Source organism: Salminus brasiliensis, chromosome 7, assembly GCF_030463535.1.
Source record: "Salminus brasiliensis chromosome 7, fSalBra1.hap2, whole genome shotgun sequence".
Lineage (NCBI taxonomy): Eukaryota > Metazoa > Chordata > Actinopteri > Characiformes > Bryconidae > Salminus > Salminus brasiliensis.
This window is the reverse complement of record NC_132884.1, coordinates 21,843,617-21,861,944: the sequence shown is the minus strand read 5'-3', so window position 1 is coordinate 21,861,944 and position 18,328 is coordinate 21,843,617. Positions and strand designations below refer to the sequence as shown.

Here is an 18,328-nt window from a genome sequence, read left to right as displayed (position 1 = left end):
TCTGCAAACGTATCTATGTAAAGTGCAAGTCCTGGACAAATGTACATATTCAGATTTTCACAGTGGTGGTGAATGAAATCAGATGTCTGGAGAGTTAAAGCCTCTGAAAAAAGTTACACCAAGCTACAAAAAAGCTAAAGTTACATCAAGCTACAGAAGGTATTACACTAAATGTTTATGAATACACTGCCCGATGACCAAGATCTTGTTTTATGATATTTGTAAGATAAAGGTTTAACCTAAATATATTTAACAGAGATGAACATGCAAGGCATTATATGGTAAAATAGTCCCCAAAGATAAGTCTTCTTTTTTTTTTACAGATTCACTTACAGGTTCACTGGTGGTTTTGGAAAGTAAATAACATGCCTATATTTGCACTGCGGACACTGTAAACCCTGGTTTACCACTACTTCACTGCAGAATATTTTTTAACGAACCACTTTGAATGTCTTGAATGTTTACATTGCAACCACCGAATTATGCAGAATTGTTAAGAAATTGATGGAATTTGTTGAATGTAACTTGATAACCTGAAAGCTTTGATTTTCTAAATTTCTGTTATCCATCATTTCTGACTATGATCAATGATCAATGACCCTGTTTTCACCTGGTCACTTCATCTGAATCAGGATTATAATTATAAGGCCAAGCCACATAAAGATGCGAGTGTAAACACACCAAAGACACATTTAAAAATTTGACAACAAAACCCCTCCCAGTTCAACCAAAACACCAGTAATAATTGCTGTCTAATGAGTGAATGTGCATATTCTGTCCAACACAGCAAGCAGATTTCAGTCTAACTAACCAGAGACGCATTTGACAACCGAGTGTAAATGCATGTGGCTAAAATCTTATCAGGATACAATCCAGATAGTAGTGACATGATGTGACCAGGTGTGAACAGCGTCTAAAGGACAGCTGATGTTTATAAGTGGTGTGAAAAATAATAGCTAAGGAGCTTTAAGGCTTTCCTGTGACATGAACGGCTCATATAAAAATGTAAGAGGAACAAAAGTGGTAGAAGATAAATTGTATAAAGGTGGACCAGTTGCATGTTAACAGGAATTATCTAGAGGGATGGATCAGGATTTTTTAGTGCTTTTTTTTCTTAGCTGCCGCCGGCTGCCTAATCGAAAATACAATGATAACAAGCATTATAAGCACTGTTTAGGGGTGCCTGCAGTCCGAAAAGTGCTAAAAGACGTCACATTACATCACACTGTACTGCTCAAATATCTAACACTCAGGAAAATGGGAGAGAAACACAGCCTCTCCTTTTACAGCAGGTACCATACCGTGAGTCCTGCTCTTAAAGATATCTGATAATAAGCAAGCTGCACACTGAATCATTTAAAGCATAAACTTCTGTGTATTCATCTCGGAATTCTTCACTTCTCTGCCCGCAAAAAGGTTGAGAAAAAAGAGAACGGAAAAGAGAGCGAGGCGAGTCTGTTCCGAACCATTTTCTTACACTCAATTTGCTGAAATTGAATTGTTCAGGATAGAGCTGTTCTTTGAAATCCTCACAACAAGCTCTCCTCGGCAGGGATAAAAGAAGAAGTGAGTGATGTGCAGGGTAACTGGGTAATTACCTCGTCTAGACGGTTTGAGAGAGAAGCACTTTTCAAAAACACATCCCTGACTCCCCATCTGAAACACACTCGGCTCGCTCTGCCTCACACCGGCACGGTGAGCGACTTTAAGAAATAATGGGGGTGACTGCAAAGCACAATGAAACATTAGCACAGGTTAACTGAAACGGTTCCAGGGCTTCTAGAAGAGCAGCGTTGAAGCTTTACCATTAACCATTCAGTGACTAAGGCACGATGGAGGTGCAACCTCAAATCAACCACAATACATCTAAATAAGCAAAGTTCTTTCACTTCGTGAGGTCACTGGAGAGCAGGCCCACCTCCATGAGTCATGGGAAAAGGATGAGGTGTCCCAAATGGACTAGATATTAAAAGAAGAGAAAAGGACGGCGGACACAACCTTTTCTATATGCTCTGTTGAAAATAAACACTCACGCTCTTACCTACAAACATGCACATAGGTTTGTTTTTTTAATAAATAACTATATAAATCCTAGGTCTGTATAAACTGTATCGCCGTTTCTTATACCAGATGTTGTGGTGTGGCGCAGGGTTGTATTTTAGGGCCTATAAAAGTGATGTAAATTATGATAGTAATGAAATGTTGGCCTACATAAAGTGTACATAGAGTGTTGTTATGTCCCATGTGTATTACATGTGTATTAAATTTACCTATCTAAACAAAACCAACAGTGTTTACAGGCTTGTATTGCATTGCACGCTTACAATGTAGTAATGAACCTGCATTTGTTTTTTTAATTTACTGAGTATCTGAATGACTGAATGTCAATCTTTGGAGATAATAAAAGTCACACAGTTTATAAGGTGAAAAAATACATTTACAAAAGAATACAAATACATTTACAAAGCCTGTTTGCCTCCGTTTTTATGTCCCTAAAACACACACACAAAACCACTCCCTCTAATACTAGTCATATCTGATTAATCATTACACTATACCTGAAAATGAGTCACCGTTCAAATAAAATGATTCATGGCCCTCAGCTATAGCAAACGATTCATCACTCATAATCTCCTCCTCAGAGGTACTTCAGAGAGCTGCATGAATAAGACAAGGGTCACTTCAGGTTGGATTCAGGAAATAGACGGAGGAAATGTATGCATGTATAGCGCAGAGACAGCTCAATTTATACATGCTGACATGGGGTGCACTTTGGAAGAGGCCAGGGAACAAAGAGGCACTCTGTTCACTTAATTATTCATTTGAATGATGCTGTTTGATGGTATAAAGAAATTAGGTCCAACCGAGGCCGCGCCACTGTAGAATTGTACAAGGTTTCTAGGCGTCGCTAAGGGGAGCTAAAGGTCCTGAGTGGACAGTATCAGTGAGGTATGATTAGCAAGATGACTGATAACAGAAGAACTGAGACTTTATCAATTATAGTGATTGGCAGCAGTGAAATTTCAGGGGTGGGGTAGGCAGGGGTTTGGATCAATAAAGATGATTTGTGAGGACTGTGGGCCTACGTGACGGAGTAGACCATGATGTTTTGCGTGTAGAGAGATTTCAGATAAGTGGAGATTTGTCAGGAGAGATTGAGATCAAGAGGGGGTGAAAAACAAAAAGTGAAAGGCAGCGATGGAAAGACATGACGGGGAGTTAAGAAAGAAGGGAGGAAAGGGAAGAAAAGAAGAGGAAGGGAGGGAAATAGAGAGAGTCTCTGGTTGGAGGCCGGCTTTTCCTTCCCTTCAGCACTTTGCACTGGTTTTCACTGGCGTTTTATTTATAATTGAATGTAATGTGCGGAGATAAAGCTCCTCCAATACGGCCTGCCTCTCCTAAGCGCTTCACGCCGCGTTACGCTTTATTCATCAAATTAGTTTTACTTGGGTTGGTGTCCCCTGAGCCAGCTTTAAAAGGTTCGGATGAAAGGCCTACATTAATTTCTGCCACTAATCACTTACACAAGAGCGTGGCTGTGGAGCCCTTCTGACAAACTCCCCCCCCTCCACCCTGCTTCATAAAAGCCCTGCTCACATCCAATTCACTTCCACATAATCCTCCTCCAGAAAAAAAGACAAGCAACTAAAAAAAAGGGAGGGAGGGGAGGGGAGGGGAGTCAAAGAGAAGGCGCTGGCCTCCTTCCGCGGTGCTGTCACTGCTTAATTCCTATTGCGCTGTGCCCACTGGTACCTTTTCAATAGCGCTACTACTGCTGGGGTAAATAATTCATGCCATTCTCCAGTATATATTTTAGTCCCACAATGAGGACAGAGGGGAAAAGAAAGGAAGCAAGAAGATCAAAGCTGCTGTGTACAGAGCATGGAAAATAACAGGCCAAGGTTAATCAGGGCGTCTTTAATGACTAAGTGGAGTAAAAAAGCCATAAAAGAGCTATAAAATGTGCATTAAGCAATACTCCAGGATTTAACATCAACCTAATCTCTGCCTGCTGCATTTGTAGACATTAGCTTTAACACGTCCACCACCCGCCGTCCGTCATACGCCAAAAAAATACCCGCTGCCACACAAAGCTTGTATAACAGAAGCCAGTGGTTAGTTACTGGGTTCTGTCGGTGAGTGTTTATGAATATTGTTGCTTTCAAGTAAAAACCTTGTATTTCCATGTGTGTCACTGAAACTGGCATTTGTTCTTTTTTTGTTGTATCACAATTTCATGATGGCTTACATTAATCTTTCTACACTGACTTTCATTAAAAGTTAGGAAGGTTTTTTTCCATTCTTCTAAAAGATACCATTTTGGAGATACAAGGCAAAACTGTAAAAATGAAGTTACAAATCTGTGTCTGATCTTTCTAACTTTCTAAGTTGGCAGATGTTTTCATGGATACCAGGGGAAAAAAACATAATCAAGAAGCCATAAGTTTTAAAGTTGGATAGAATTTTGTAAGACCGGCTTTGTTAACATATTTCACAACATATAATTTTTTCTAATAGCAGAAAACGTATGAAATGCTTGTGCAAGGTCATTGGTGGTACTGTATACTGTAGACGTAGCAGACAGAGATAGTTGACAAAAACACTGAAGTATTCCTTTAATGAAGAAATTCTGATACAAAAATTCAGCACACCTTCATAGTGAGGAAAGAGAACTTAGTAAAGTCATCTAGTGTTCATTATAAAGGTAAAGGTGCACTTATTTGTCACTGTACAGCGAAATGTGTCCTCCGCATTTAACCCATCTGGTAGTGAACACACACTCACACATGTGTTAGGGGCAGTGAGTACACACACACACACCCAGAGCGGTGGGCAGCCAACTCCAGCGCCCGGGGAGCAGAGAGGGTAAAGGCAGCTTGCCGAGCCTGGGAATCGAACCCACAACCCTGTTATCGATATCCCGGCGCTCTAACCGCTGAGCCACCACTGCCCATTATAGTGAGCATGAATGCACAAAGCAACACACTTCCACTGTAATAGTCACTGCTAGTAAATGCTATGACTCAGAATGGATCTGAAATGGAGCTGAGATGGCTTACGGTAATTTAAGCAGTTCTAAAGAACAGTCCAGCACAGGGCTCATACGGGTGAGATAAATAAGTCACAACTTTGTTCTTCTGGAAGTCCTGTTCTGTATTTGCTTCACCATGCTAACCTTAAGTGTGCCCCGATAATAGCCATGAAATGTGAAAGCTGTAGGATACTCATCAACATTTAGCAAAGCAACCATTGCAGTGAATAGTGTTTTAAATGTATGTACGTGCAGATCTGTTGGTTCTTATCTAATTATGTCTCTTGTTGTTATGAACTCTTGACAACATTGACTCATCATCAGGAGATCGCTGGGAGATTGCTGGGATCGCTGGGAGAGCGCTGTGGCATCCCTAGTGGTAGCTGGAAGTTTCAGAGAGCATAATTGGCCTCGCTCTCTCTGACGTGTAGGATTGCCCTCACTCTTCCTCATCACTCAGCCCCATGTGGGCATCTGTTAGCCTATGTAGCTACCAAATGTGTTCAGCTATCCAGTGATCCAGTTGTGTTAGTGGCAGTTGGAAAAGATGCAGTGGCTTGTTTCATGTCTTCATGACTTTCAGGAAGTACATGCTAGCCTTCACCCTGCTGGCACTTTCATTACCCATGAGTAACAGGTGTAAAATTGCTCAAAAAGCATTAGGACATTTGGGGAACACAGGCCCCACTTTGCTAAGAGCCTAATTGCGACTTCTGGAGAAAGGGTGCCTCTATGGAGATTAAGCACGATGCTGGATTCTGACCTTTGACTGAAGACGTGACGGTATAGAGACACAGACATTTACTCACTTGAGGAGGGACCGAGGGGGGAAGGTGAAGGCACCATGGGTAATGCGGTCCACAAAGTTGAGAGGAACCCTCTGGATCTGCTCACAGTTCAGCATGATAAAGTCATACTTGCAGATGAGGAGAGAGTTCTCCGTGATGAACACCAACCGCTCTTTCTCATTGTTCCAGTGATCAATCCTAGGTAGGGCGAGGGAGAGAATCAGAATCAGAATCTCTTTATTTCACCAAATATGTTACACATACAAGGAATTTTACTGGGTGAGAGCAACACAAGTATGACAGTATGACTATTAACAAGTATTACACTAACAGTGAAAAGTACACTAAACAATTAATTTTAAAAAATACTACAAGCTGAGGAAGCTAAGAGAGATCTTCGTACTTCGTACTTAAATCTGTACTTATACAGGCACAAACACTACGTATCCACAAGTAGCCTAAATAGACATATATACACATACTGTTATGTACAGAAAGTTACAGATGATATAAACATTTACAGAAAATGAACATCTGTACAGCTGTGCAAATAATCATAGTGCAAATGAGCAACATTTTATGTCGTAGTAAGTGTTGCAGTTAAATCCAGTTGGATTCAGTGAAATTTGGAAGCTCAGTTCAGTTATAGAACTGAGATAGATAGATAGATAGATAGATAGATAGATAGATAGTTATAGAGAGATAGTGAGAGATAGAGGTATCAAGGAATTAAAACAGCTACCCAAAAATATAAAAGACTGTCTGCTCTCAGTTTAACCATTGTCATCTAAATTAGGAGAAGTGGGGGCACTGGTCCCATGCAGCTTTCAAGCTGGTATTCCAGTAACACCAAAAATGTTGGAGGTGGGGCAGCAAAAACAGCCCTAAAACACCACTGCCATTATGCCAGCCCAGCAGGGGGCAGTAATACCTTAGAATGTTTCATGTCAAAAAAGCATGCGTAATGCCCAAAATAGACCTAAATATAGACCTAAAATATAGATCTTAAAAATTGATGTTTCATGAACGTTTTTGATAGAAGGTTTTAGCCGAAGACCTTTATTTTAAGTACATTCATGATGAACAGTCCATGCAGGGATTTTTACAAAAGGGAACTTCACCATCAACATTAGGCCTGCATACAGTGTCAAGAAAAAGTATGTGATAACTTTGGAGTTTTATGGTGTTCTGTATTCATTTGTCATTAGATGTGATCTGATTCTCATCTAAGTCAAACGTATTGGCAAATATAATGTGAAATATATAAAATAACACAAAAAAAACATTATTTTAGGCACATTATATTTGTCAATATGCTTCGCTTGGATGAGGATCAGATTACATTTTTTGACAAATTAATGCAGAAAACTAAAATTCTAAAGAACTTTTTCTTGCTACTGTATAATAACCAGATGTCACAGTGGTTCAATGTTTATTTTAGTGAATAAAATGCCTATAATTGTGTTGTTGACATTTGGACTCCTGGTTTCCAACACTCTCACTCTAAAGAAATCCAAGCGGTTAAGTGTTTTAATAAAGAACCATTTAAAATCAAAACACTTAAAATGACTTTGGATGCATTTCAGTTGAATTGTACAGAAATACTAATAAATTGTTGGTGTTATGCATCCATATGAAAACACATCTTACCACTCCTATCTTAGTAAGAACAGCTTAAAGTGTTGAGGGGCAGACTTTTAAGAACTCTTTCTTTCTCCACCAGGAGTTAGCAGGGCTAAGCTCAGAGTACTCAGCGTATTAGCGTGGGTTCTGTGGGCTCCTGCTGGACCTGCCTGACTCCAGAGCTCCTCTCAGAGCTGCATACATTAGCCTGGCTCCGCCAACACTGGCCTATATTCACACCAAGCCGCCTGTTAACCCAACCAGCTCTTGTTTTCAGCAAAGACTCTGAAACAAAATAAAAACGCTGCTGAAAATTAAAGTAGAGAATGACGGATTAGGCACCTGGGTATCAGCGACAGGACCAGGGGAATTAAACGCATGAGAAATGCGCAGGGTTTCAATCTATTTGGCTTTGTGCTTAGGGCGTCATGAATAAATTCAGCGCAAACAGAGTAATTACATCTCAAGCTGTGATCCCAAGAAGGAGTGATCCACATCGTGCATTAAAATAAATCACTGAAAACAATAAGATCACAGGAAAACGCTTAGCTGGCTGCACTATAATTCTTAGAAATTAAGAAAGCACCGGTGTCTTGGGCGTATAGTGAATGTTCATGGGGCCTGTACAGCATTTGCTTGAGGAGTTTGCGCACACGTCTGTCTAATTCTGCAGTTGTGGGTGGCATATTTTGACGGAGCAGAGCGGATTTTGTGCGAGTTATTTTGAGGTAAGACAAAAGCGCAAAAGCCTCTCAATTATGTACATATTCTAAAAGCTTCAAAATTTCAAGAATTGCCTTTGGCAAAAACCTCATCAAATATGAATGCCTGCATCTTCAGGTCCCAAACGCTCCGCCGACACAAGGAAGAAAGACGAGTTCAGAAAACGAATCAGTGACACATGAGCCCTGAATATGAATGACCTTCTTTTGAAACAAACACCAAACACGGACGGCTTGCGAGCTCTCACTCTCGAGCGATTTAGCTTCAGTTTGTCACTGCTGCAGGTGAGTGTGTGTGTTAAGGAGAGCTGTGGGGCAGAGGAGAGAAAGAAAGTGTGATTTAGAAAGAACATGCAAAAGACAAGACAGTTTTAGAGTGGAAAACAACTCTATTACCTTCCCAGCTCTATTAAATCTTTTCTTGGAGTGTCTCTCAGCAGGGAGCCTGGAGGACATGTGACGGTTGATGTGTCCGGATGTGAACCTGATCAAGCCCTTTTTCCTGCTGGTCAAAGCCTGCTTCTCTAACCTTTAGGTCACAGCTGCCCCTAAAAGCTAAACTTACTAATAGAAAATACCAAAATATAACTACACTACCTACTGAAGCCGTGCTCCACTACTGCTAAAGAAATGTAACTAGGCACATTTGAGAAAGGTTTGTTTTAAGGTATTTTGGTGAGGATGGCAGTTTGCAGCAGTGTGAGTTCTCATAGCAAAATTCACCTTGCAATTCAGAGGATTCTGTTGCAATTTTGAGAAAGATATACATGTTAAGAACGCTTATATTTACTACAGCGTGATTCAGCTCAGACCCAGGGGTCCTAATACATGGCATCTCACAGACTTCAGAATAACTTTAGAGGTCTATTGAATCCAGAAGAGACATTCTGTTGGAAGTGTGGGTTCTGAACCTTCACTGATACCATGTGTTTGAAATCATCAATTCAGTGGCAACTTAACAATGAAATAAGCAGATTACAATATCATACTATAATTGAGTGTAAATACAGGCATTATGCTGATAAATAAAAACCCAGCAACTCAAATTTACAGATATATTGCTCTTGAGCTATGAGCAAGTGAGAAGGCCAGTGGTGGTATATCATACACCATTTTTAAATAAAACTACTGGAGATTTTGGTACGAGTGTGTCGCAGTTGTAGGCACTAGGCCCAAGATAAGCACACCCATGCAAATATTCAGGGTATAGCACAGCCTTGAGTGTATTATTTCAGCGATCTTGATAGCGTTAGTGTATTCGATTTTCAGACAATTAAGACACAAAACTGCTAAAAATGAAGGTTTACACTCTTACATCCGCAGAGAAAAATAGCTCTGATCTGTAATCAAGAGCTGCTCCAGTCAAACAGTGAGGATCATACAGCTCTTATAAGTTTCTCCTTGTCTGTGTTTGGCGAGCGTAACTATGTTTTCATGAATATATAACGCTATACATATAAATAAAAGACATGAAAGCAGAGAAACAGTGTCTGCCAATAGTGGTGCTCAGCTGCTGGTGGAGAGTATAGAGAGCTTCATTGTAATGGCAGTTCTGGGTTTTGTGGTTGCATTGTGCATGCGGCGCTTGCTGTCGGGACACGGTGTGACAGTTATGTTAGTTCTTCACAGCAGGGTCATTAACTGTCATTTTAAACCTAAAAGAAAAATCACACCATCTGGTAGTTGCTAGGTTACAGGTGAGCAAGGCGGATTGATACAGAGATTCATCCCGAGTGATAGAATGTCTGTCAGAACAAACTTAAAAAGACTTGGAAGTGCAGATTCTTCATCATGCAGGGCTACATAGCCAGACATTAGAGGGTCTAGGGAATAGAGGTGTGAAAGGACACACACACACTAAAACACATTGACCCATTTTCTCTTGAGGTGCCTTGGGGGACTGTGAGTGTGATACTGTAAACAGAGTAACCCTCAGGACCCCCCCCCACACACACACACACACACACACACCCACACACACACAGCTCGGAAGGCAAATTCGGACTCTCAACTACACTCTTAAACATGAAGGTGCTACAAAAGATTCTTTGTGCTAGAACCATTTTTTTGGTTCACTAAAAAGCCTAATAGAGATGTGTGACTGTGAAGAACCGTTCAATGGGTGAAGAGCCCTTACATCAATTGAAGGTTCTTCAAGGCTCTAAGCCTTTAGAGATTTTAGTAAAGGTGTCTACATTAGCAGGAGCCAGTTTACACTCTGTTTCCTCAGGGAAGAGTTCAGTTTGTCAGTGCGCCGGCATGGTGATGGGGAAAGCTGACATTTACTGACTGTACCTCAGGGTACTGCTGCAGCAGTCTTTCTCATAAACCACAGCAGGATGTTTTCTTCTAAGGTACTTAAGCTTACAGTGGAAAGCTGAGCCACACTTAAATTACACTTAAAGAAAAAACACATGTATTTAAAATGTGAATAATCACATATGAAAACAATTGCATGAGTCAAACAAGTGAAAAAAATATAGAATTACGTGGAAGATGGAAATCCCTGTTTGTATTTGCCATGTTTTTTCTAATTTTTGACAAAAAGATTATACAGGCCCCGCCCAAAAATATGCCAGCCAAACAAATTCTCAGTTATCTGTCTGACAGATTAGAAACAGCCTTCATGAGACGGGTCTGTATTTGTCATAGACACCTATATGCAGATGACTACATGAACAGAAATACAGAGGCTACACTGCAAGATGAAAACCACTAAACAGAATAATGAGAATACAGCAAAAAAAAAGGTACTTATAAGAGGCTGCAGAATTCTGGAAAAGGTCTTGTGGACAGATGAGACCAAGATGAACCTGTATCAGAGTAGAGCAAAATATGGACTGCCAAAGATCAAAAGCATACCCCCTCATCTGTGAAACCTGGTGAAGGGGTGTCATGGCTTGGGTATGTATGGCTGGCACTGGCACTGATCATTGACTGATTGCTGAAGGCAGTAGCACAAAGAATTCTGGGGTATATAGGAACTTCTTATCTGCTCATTGGTTGGCACTTCATCCTACAGCAAGATAATGATCCCAATGCAGGTGTTTTTCAAAGTAAAAAAATTAAAAGCTCTTGCCAGTGACCCGGTGTTAAATAACTGTGCATGCATTCTATATGCTGGAGTGGAAACATAAGGGAACAAGGCTCTGAAACATGCAAGAGCTGATGATGGTTACATTAGAGGCTTGGCAAAGCATCATCAAAGAATATACTCAGCACCTGGTGATGTCAATGAAGTTTTTTGCTTTTTCTGTAAAGTGCTATTTTGGAGATAAAGGTTTTTGGCATTACATAAATATATATGCTACATACATGATGGCAAGTATTCAAACTCAAGCCACAGAACTGCTCAGACATTGCAGGGAATAAGTTTTTGTGTGTGTATGTGTGTGTGTGTGTGTGTGTGTTGGGCCGAGGAAAATGAGATATATTATTCATCCTCACGTGGTAAGGTCTTAAAAGAGTTTCCTGAAAGCCTGCATCCCGACAGATAGGAGCTGACATCCGCCAGCGCATTTAGCAAAGCGTCCTCCAGCAGCCCTGTTTTGCTGCCTGTTTATTTCACTTTAATAATTTCCTGCACATCTTACTTAGTTACAGAGCAAAGGCTACAATAATGGACCTCTAGCTTCAGCCATTCCACAGTGTGGCATCTCCAAGATGCTTGTGTAAAGTGGTCTCTTTGTCTTGCACTTGCTTCGGCAACAGTAACGCAGGGCGATCACATTATAAGCCAGCTTGATGTTGAGTTGATGGCCGGCACACACTGATTTGTTTGCCATTTACATCTGAGCTTCTTCCCCTCAGTAAGTGACACAAGTCTAACAGACGTTATGATGCATGGTGTTTTGCAAGGTACATGGTGAAGTAACGAAGAGGAAGTCCTCTGAAAGCGCAGGCAGTTATACAGGCAGTACAGGCAGTTTGACAAGGTGCATGGTGAAGTAATGAAGAGGAAGTCCTCTGAAAGCACAGGCAGTTAACACAGTTTCTCAATGCAGAACCTGAGCCTCTATAGTGCAATCTTCCTCCGAGGAATGAGTGAAAGACTACAAAGAATGGCATGGATAGCGTGTCAAGCCATTAACGTGTTTGGTTCAATTCCAAAACAGACACATCTGGCAGTCTACGGACTGTAACGGGAATCAATCCACGCTATCAGACAAGCAGATTGTTAGTTTCATGCCGTGATTGTATTGGAAAAGGAGGCACATAAATATTTGAGCACGTGTGTTGATTTGAGCAGCATAAAAGACATGGAATTAGTAAGTTTGCCTTCCTGATATGCTGAAGCAGATTTACTAGAAGAGGCAGGGAATAGCAAGTGTGTGTGTGTGTGTGGGGGGGGGGGGGATTTCAGGATTGTGTAACTGCAGCTGCTAAAAAATTCTGCTAAAAAACATCTGTACGTTGTAGAGACTTGGCTATGCTGGTTTTAGGGTGTTTCGTATTTTTTGTGGTTTGTATGTTTCAATGAATGCAGAACCTTTCCTCATAGTGAGCTGAATCACATCTTTCACCAGTGGCTAGCTGCTTTGCATTTACATTTATGGCATTTGGCTGAGCTCTTATCCAGAGTGACTTACATCTGAAACAGGTTACATAGGTAGGCGAAGGTGGTGTGCTTGCCAGGCCAGAGAGTCACAACCTAGGAGAAGGCAGTGTTATTACCCACTACGCTACACAACACCAACCATACAGCCCTCTAACATAGTTTTTCCCCATGTCTTCAGCCGCATTTCTGCTAATCTTTTAGAGGAAGCAAGGGGGCGCTGATGTGAATTTCTTCAGGAAGCGAGCATAATGTCCCAAATAGACCCAAATACAATGCAAAGATGATTCACAGTGTAATGTGCAAGCACTCGGTTTTTGTATTTGTGTGTGTGTTTCTCTCTCTAGCTCCTCCTCCATAGATAGTCATGCTCACTAGCCTTCAGCAGGTAGAATCCTACTGCCCAATGAGAGTCCTTGCTGGAGTAAGAGGGGAGGAGCCAACCATTTAAAGACAGGGATCAAGATGGCTGCTACAGGGACATGTAATGGGCTGTGGTTTTATTACTTTTTTTAGCCTGTGGGCTAGGTATTGTACTTGTGCACTTCTTAACTTTACTTTAGAGGAGTTGAGGATGTGCTTTTCTTTTTAAGGTGGTATTTTACCCATAGATCCAAGCTGTTTTAGAACAGCTTTGATTGTAACACCTGGGGTTTTGAACAGATAAGAAAGGTGCACCTATACATCCTGCTCTGTTCCCTATGCTAGAGCAAGCACTGCCTGGTGTAGTTTGGTTAATGGTAGTAAAGAGGAGTTACCTTTTTGTTTTTATTTTTTGTATTAATATATCTTGATTCTGGGCAGGTGTGTGTGGTTATCTTGTGTTTCTGTATTTGGTGCTATTGTTTGATGCATGGTATGAGAACACTGCAAATGTAGCATGTGATTGTGTTTTTAAATAAAGCATATTTCTCTCTTCCTTTTTTTTTATTTTTTACTGGCACATAAAATGCCATGTTATTGATCCTCTGTACCCTAGTCGCTGAATCATCCACACACACCTAGAGTTTTTGTAGTGCAGAATGTTTTGTCGGTATAGTAAATTAAACCCTGCATTTTTTTGTCAACTAGAACAATGTGCCAAAAATGCAAAAAAAAAGTTATGTTTAACATTATTATGTGTGGACAGGGCCTCAAATGCAAGCTAGTAAAAAGTGTGTACTGAAAAAAGTACTGAATTGCATAGCTTATTTGGACATGAGGCTTATCCAGTTGTAAGGCATTACTATAAACATGTTTATGCTGAAAACATCAGGACTTCTGGCTCAACATCTTCCTGTTTCTCTGAAAAGAGGCAGTCTGAATGAATGCAGGTACAACTTTGTAGTGAATACCTGAGCAAAGTAAAATGAAACCCTTTGTTTCATGACATTCATGTTTTTGGGTCAATCTGTAGCTACATTTGTGTTCATTAATTCAAAATGTTTGTTGAGTTTGACTGGGGAAAATAAAAGTTTCTATTACTGCACAGCAACAAAATGCACATCAGTCACAGAGCCAAGTGGGCCAAATATTTGGATGTCTGAATCGATCAAATTATTAATGTTGCATAGTTGCAATGTGTCATACAGACCATGAAGACTTTTTCAGTTTTATGAAACAAACTGAAAGTTGACCAATTACACTATTTTTTGGTCTTTGTAAATCAAGCTTAATGTGCTAATGTATGTTTTAATGGTATTCATGTACTTCACACAAACACATTGCTTTGGTCTTACAACTTGGGCCTACTTGAAGCCCCTCCATCCACAACATCCTTCCACAGAGAACACCTGTATCCCCAGAAACACTGATTAATAAGCTGTGAAATGAGCTGTGCTGTGTTCATTTGGTGTTGAGCTCATTGGAAAAGAGCATTGTTAAAAAAAATCATCCCTGATGAATTAATTCTCCTTTGGGTACTGTATGATTATACTGGTAGTGAATGTGAGCTCTTGGCTGTGTGCAGTGCATCAAAGCTCCCAGGAGCAAAAATGAGATGTCTGCATCACTACTTCTCTAAAACCCTTGCTTCAATAACTGCATAAATCCTGCCAGGTACAGTACGAATGACCTTGAGTCTGTGTTAGCCCACTCATTCATTACCTTTGTGCTTCATGTTCAAGCAAAGCATGACACTCCCACATTCCAGGGTGACAACTGTTCAGTGTGGGGGTGTGACAGTTTTAACAGACTATTAAGGATAGTCAAGGGCCCCTACCCCCATTTAGTGAATCATGACCGTGACTTCTAAGCACTAAACCTGGGTTTCCAATGGAAAAAAACAGAAGCAGACAAACAGGAGATCTGGGCCTTAATCTAGTCCACATATGTAACTGATAAAAACAGGTGAAAAACATACTCAGTCAACAGCCAAACACCCTGCACAGCGCCGTCCTCCTTCTGATTTACCAGGTGTTTGAGATCCTCAATGGCATGATCCAGAGTTCCAGGCTAAACCAGGAACAAAATACAGCATACTTAATTGCAGCAAATAAAATGGGAGTGATTAGCTTTAGATAAACAGTAAGTCAGTAAAGATATGACATCAACTTGCCGGTTGTGTCCTCTGAGCTCTGTTTAATGACAAGCCTCTACTACAAATGCCTTTTAATATTTTAACAGAAATGGCTCAGTAGGCCCCTGAGCGCTCCTGTGACAGCATTTTCTCTTGAACTTTGAGTGCACTCTGCACACTGAACAATGTCTCAGTGTGTGAGCTGCCATACGTTCAGAATTTGCTAAGCAAATATTCTCAGGTCAGCTGCCACAGCTGTCTCTAGACTAGTGTTAGGCTGCAAAAATAAGTACAAAAAGGCTAGAGTTTTGGCCTTACTGTTAGTTTATCATGTGAGTAAACATTTACAGTAGGCGCGGTCACTATTGGAACGCAATGAGTTTGCCATTGCGACAATCTTATAATACAATCGATAACCATGTACAATGGGAATTTACTCAATAAAAAAATGGAAGTGTTGGCATTGATTGAAAACTTGAGCTGGACTTAAACGCAAAATGTGATTGATTCTATTCCTGTAACTGATTTTGTGGAACTAAAGGTCAATTTGCTTATTTATCTGCATTACTATAAAAACTACAAGAACAGATTGTTTTTTTTTTTTAGAAATTTTGAAGTCAACAGCATATAATGCCAAAGGTTTTTGTGCTGGAACTGTATGTTCAAGCCAAGAACCATTGAGTAACCTCTAGTTTCCCCACTGTACACTCTTAAAAACAAAGGGTCTTCAAATGGTTCTGTGAAGGATGCCATACAACAACCACTTTTGGTTCCATGAAGAAAAATGTTTCAAATAAAGATGAGTGTGAAGAACCTTTTAAAGGCCTAAAGAACCCAGACCAGATGGAAATGTTCTTTGCTAATCTTGGAAAATCTGAGTAGCAACAGAGCTGCCCAGGCAACTGGAACAAAATCATGGGGCAGATTTTAAATTTCTGGGCCTGGATTTTTAATCTCTAGCCAAATAAAGGGTCCTTCACATTCACACTTCTCTTTTCCAAACATTGTTCTTTAGGGGAAAAGTGCTGGCAGATATCTCTGAAGCATGTTTATTTTAAAGAGTGCACAGGTTGAGATTTTGATTTAACAAGAATGAGATGTTGTCTTGCAGTACCCGAAGGACGAAAAATCTCTTGAGCTTGAACTGATCCACAGCAGAGCTCCACCTCCCTGCTTGGTCAGTTTCACTGGAGGCTGGTGTCCTTTCTCCTGTTTCTGGAGCCTCAGATCTGGCTGGGTCGGCTTCACTCGAATCAACCTGAAGGGCCTCCGGCTCTGGTTTAGTGGACTGGTTTGCGGCCGATTGGTCAAGCTGCACAGCCTTAAACGACTCCTCATCTGTTTGCGACATCCTTTTGTCTGTGAGGACAGGTATGTTTTGATTGCCTGACAAGCCGGATGTATGGGGGCATACACCCACAAACCATGAGTCTAAATGGCTGTGCCTTTTAATGTTGAACAAGGACCAAAGCTCACTAAACACTACAACTCCCAAGTTACTATTACAGTACGTGCCCCCCGGAGAAGACCTACACATGGCTAGAGCGGACACATGTTTCAGTTCATCCAGGAAAGAAAAAAAACTGAAACTAAAATGTGTTCTGCACGCTCCCCACAACACACAACCCTGCCTACCGCAGTACAAAGTGCAGATATGCAGATATATAGTGTTTCAGGAAGAGTTGTTGAATTACTTCTTCATCTTTATTCCTGAGCAGATTCAAACACCTTTTTTATAATAATGCAATGAAAAGTGGTGGCTTACCGGAGCCTGGGGAACAGCAGTTTATTGAAACTGAAGAGAGTTAAGCTGCATAAAGAGTGGATTGCGTTAGTTAGAGGCAGGTGCATGACACACGATTTCCTGCTTCCGTGATTCTGTGAGCCAGTTTAACCAGTGGGTGGAGGAAAGACAAAAGCAAAACAAATAGGCCAACCTCAGATGCAGCAGCAGCAGCAGGGACACGGTATTCAGCTGCCTAGGACACTCCAGCAGTTTATTTGCCGAGACAGACCTTTGGCCCTGTTTGAGGGATCATATCCACTAGAGTTGAAATGAAAGTGCAAGAAAAGGTTGTTTTAAGGTGATACGATATAAGATCCATTTTTGAAGGCTTAAAAAAAGAATGGCAGGGCTGATGTATTACTTTGTACTGAAACAAGCTGGTACTGTGCATTCAGACAAAAATATGTAAATGATTGGTTGCCCTTTATTGACACCCCTTATATCTTCAATGAGCGCCATAATAACATTACTATAACAAGAATGTGAATGGGCGGTCTACGGTCTATATATGTATGTGTGTCTATATATATACATACATACATACATACATGCACAATGCATGCATTCACAATGTCATCAGACCCTTTCACTTCAGGAATAGGATTTTCAAGAAGTGAAAACAGACTTTTTAAATGTTGTTTGCAAATTTATTAAGAAAGTAAAAAACTAAAAATGTAGTATTCAGTAGATTTAGATGTCTTTGAGTGTCTATACCTTGATTGGAGTCCATCTGTGGTAAATTCAGTTGTTCGGATATCGCTTGAAAAGATACACACCTGTCTATATAAGATCTCACAGCTGACACCACTATCAACTTTCTGTTGTATCTGCTTTGGTAATTTTTATCATTAATGTTTAAATAGTCTGGCCAGAGGAGGATGGGTCCCCCTTGTGAGTCTTGGTTCCTCCCAAGGTTTCGTCCTCCAGCTCTGAGGGAGTTTTTCCTTGCCACTGTCGCCGTTGGCTTGCTCACGGGGGTCTTTGACCCTTTTCTTCTTTCTTCTCTGTCTCTGTCCTTTATTAAGTACTAATTATGTAAAACTGCTTTGTGACGACAACAGTTGTAAAAAGCGCTATACAAATAAATTTGACTTGACTTGACACAGATGCAAATCAGAGCAAAAACAGCCATGGGGAGGAAAGAGCTGCCTGTGGAGCTCAGAGACAGGATTGTGTGGACGCACAGATCTGAAGAAGGCTAAATCACTTTTCTGCTGCAGTGAAAGTTCCCAGGAGCGCAGTGGCCTCCATAAATCTTAAATGGAAACAGTTTGGAACAACCAGGACTCCTCCTAGAGCTGGCAGCCTCACCAAACTAACCATCA

At 40.7% G+C, this 18,328-nt stretch overlaps 1 protein-coding gene across 1 annotated transcript in view; it reads right to left on the bottom strand.

Moving 5' to 3' along the window:
* The window catches only part of tprg1 (tumor protein p63 regulated 1), a 32,092-nt gene extending 15,024 nt beyond the window's left edge, over positions 1 to 17,068 (bottom strand). The window contains exons 1-4 of the mRNA XM_072682991.1: positions 16,983 to 17,068; positions 16,332 to 16,576; positions 15,062 to 15,153; positions 5,842 to 6,018 (exon numbers count right to left, since the gene is read on the bottom strand). Coding sequence (XP_072539092.1) covers positions 5,842 to 6,018; positions 15,062 to 15,153; positions 16,332 to 16,568 — 506 coding nt within the window. The 5' untranslated portion in view covers positions 16,569 to 16,576; positions 16,983 to 17,068. The remainder of the gene's footprint in view (positions 1 to 5,841; positions 6,019 to 15,061; positions 15,154 to 16,331; positions 16,577 to 16,982) is intronic.
* Positions 17,069 to 18,328: the final 1,260 nt, after the last annotated feature.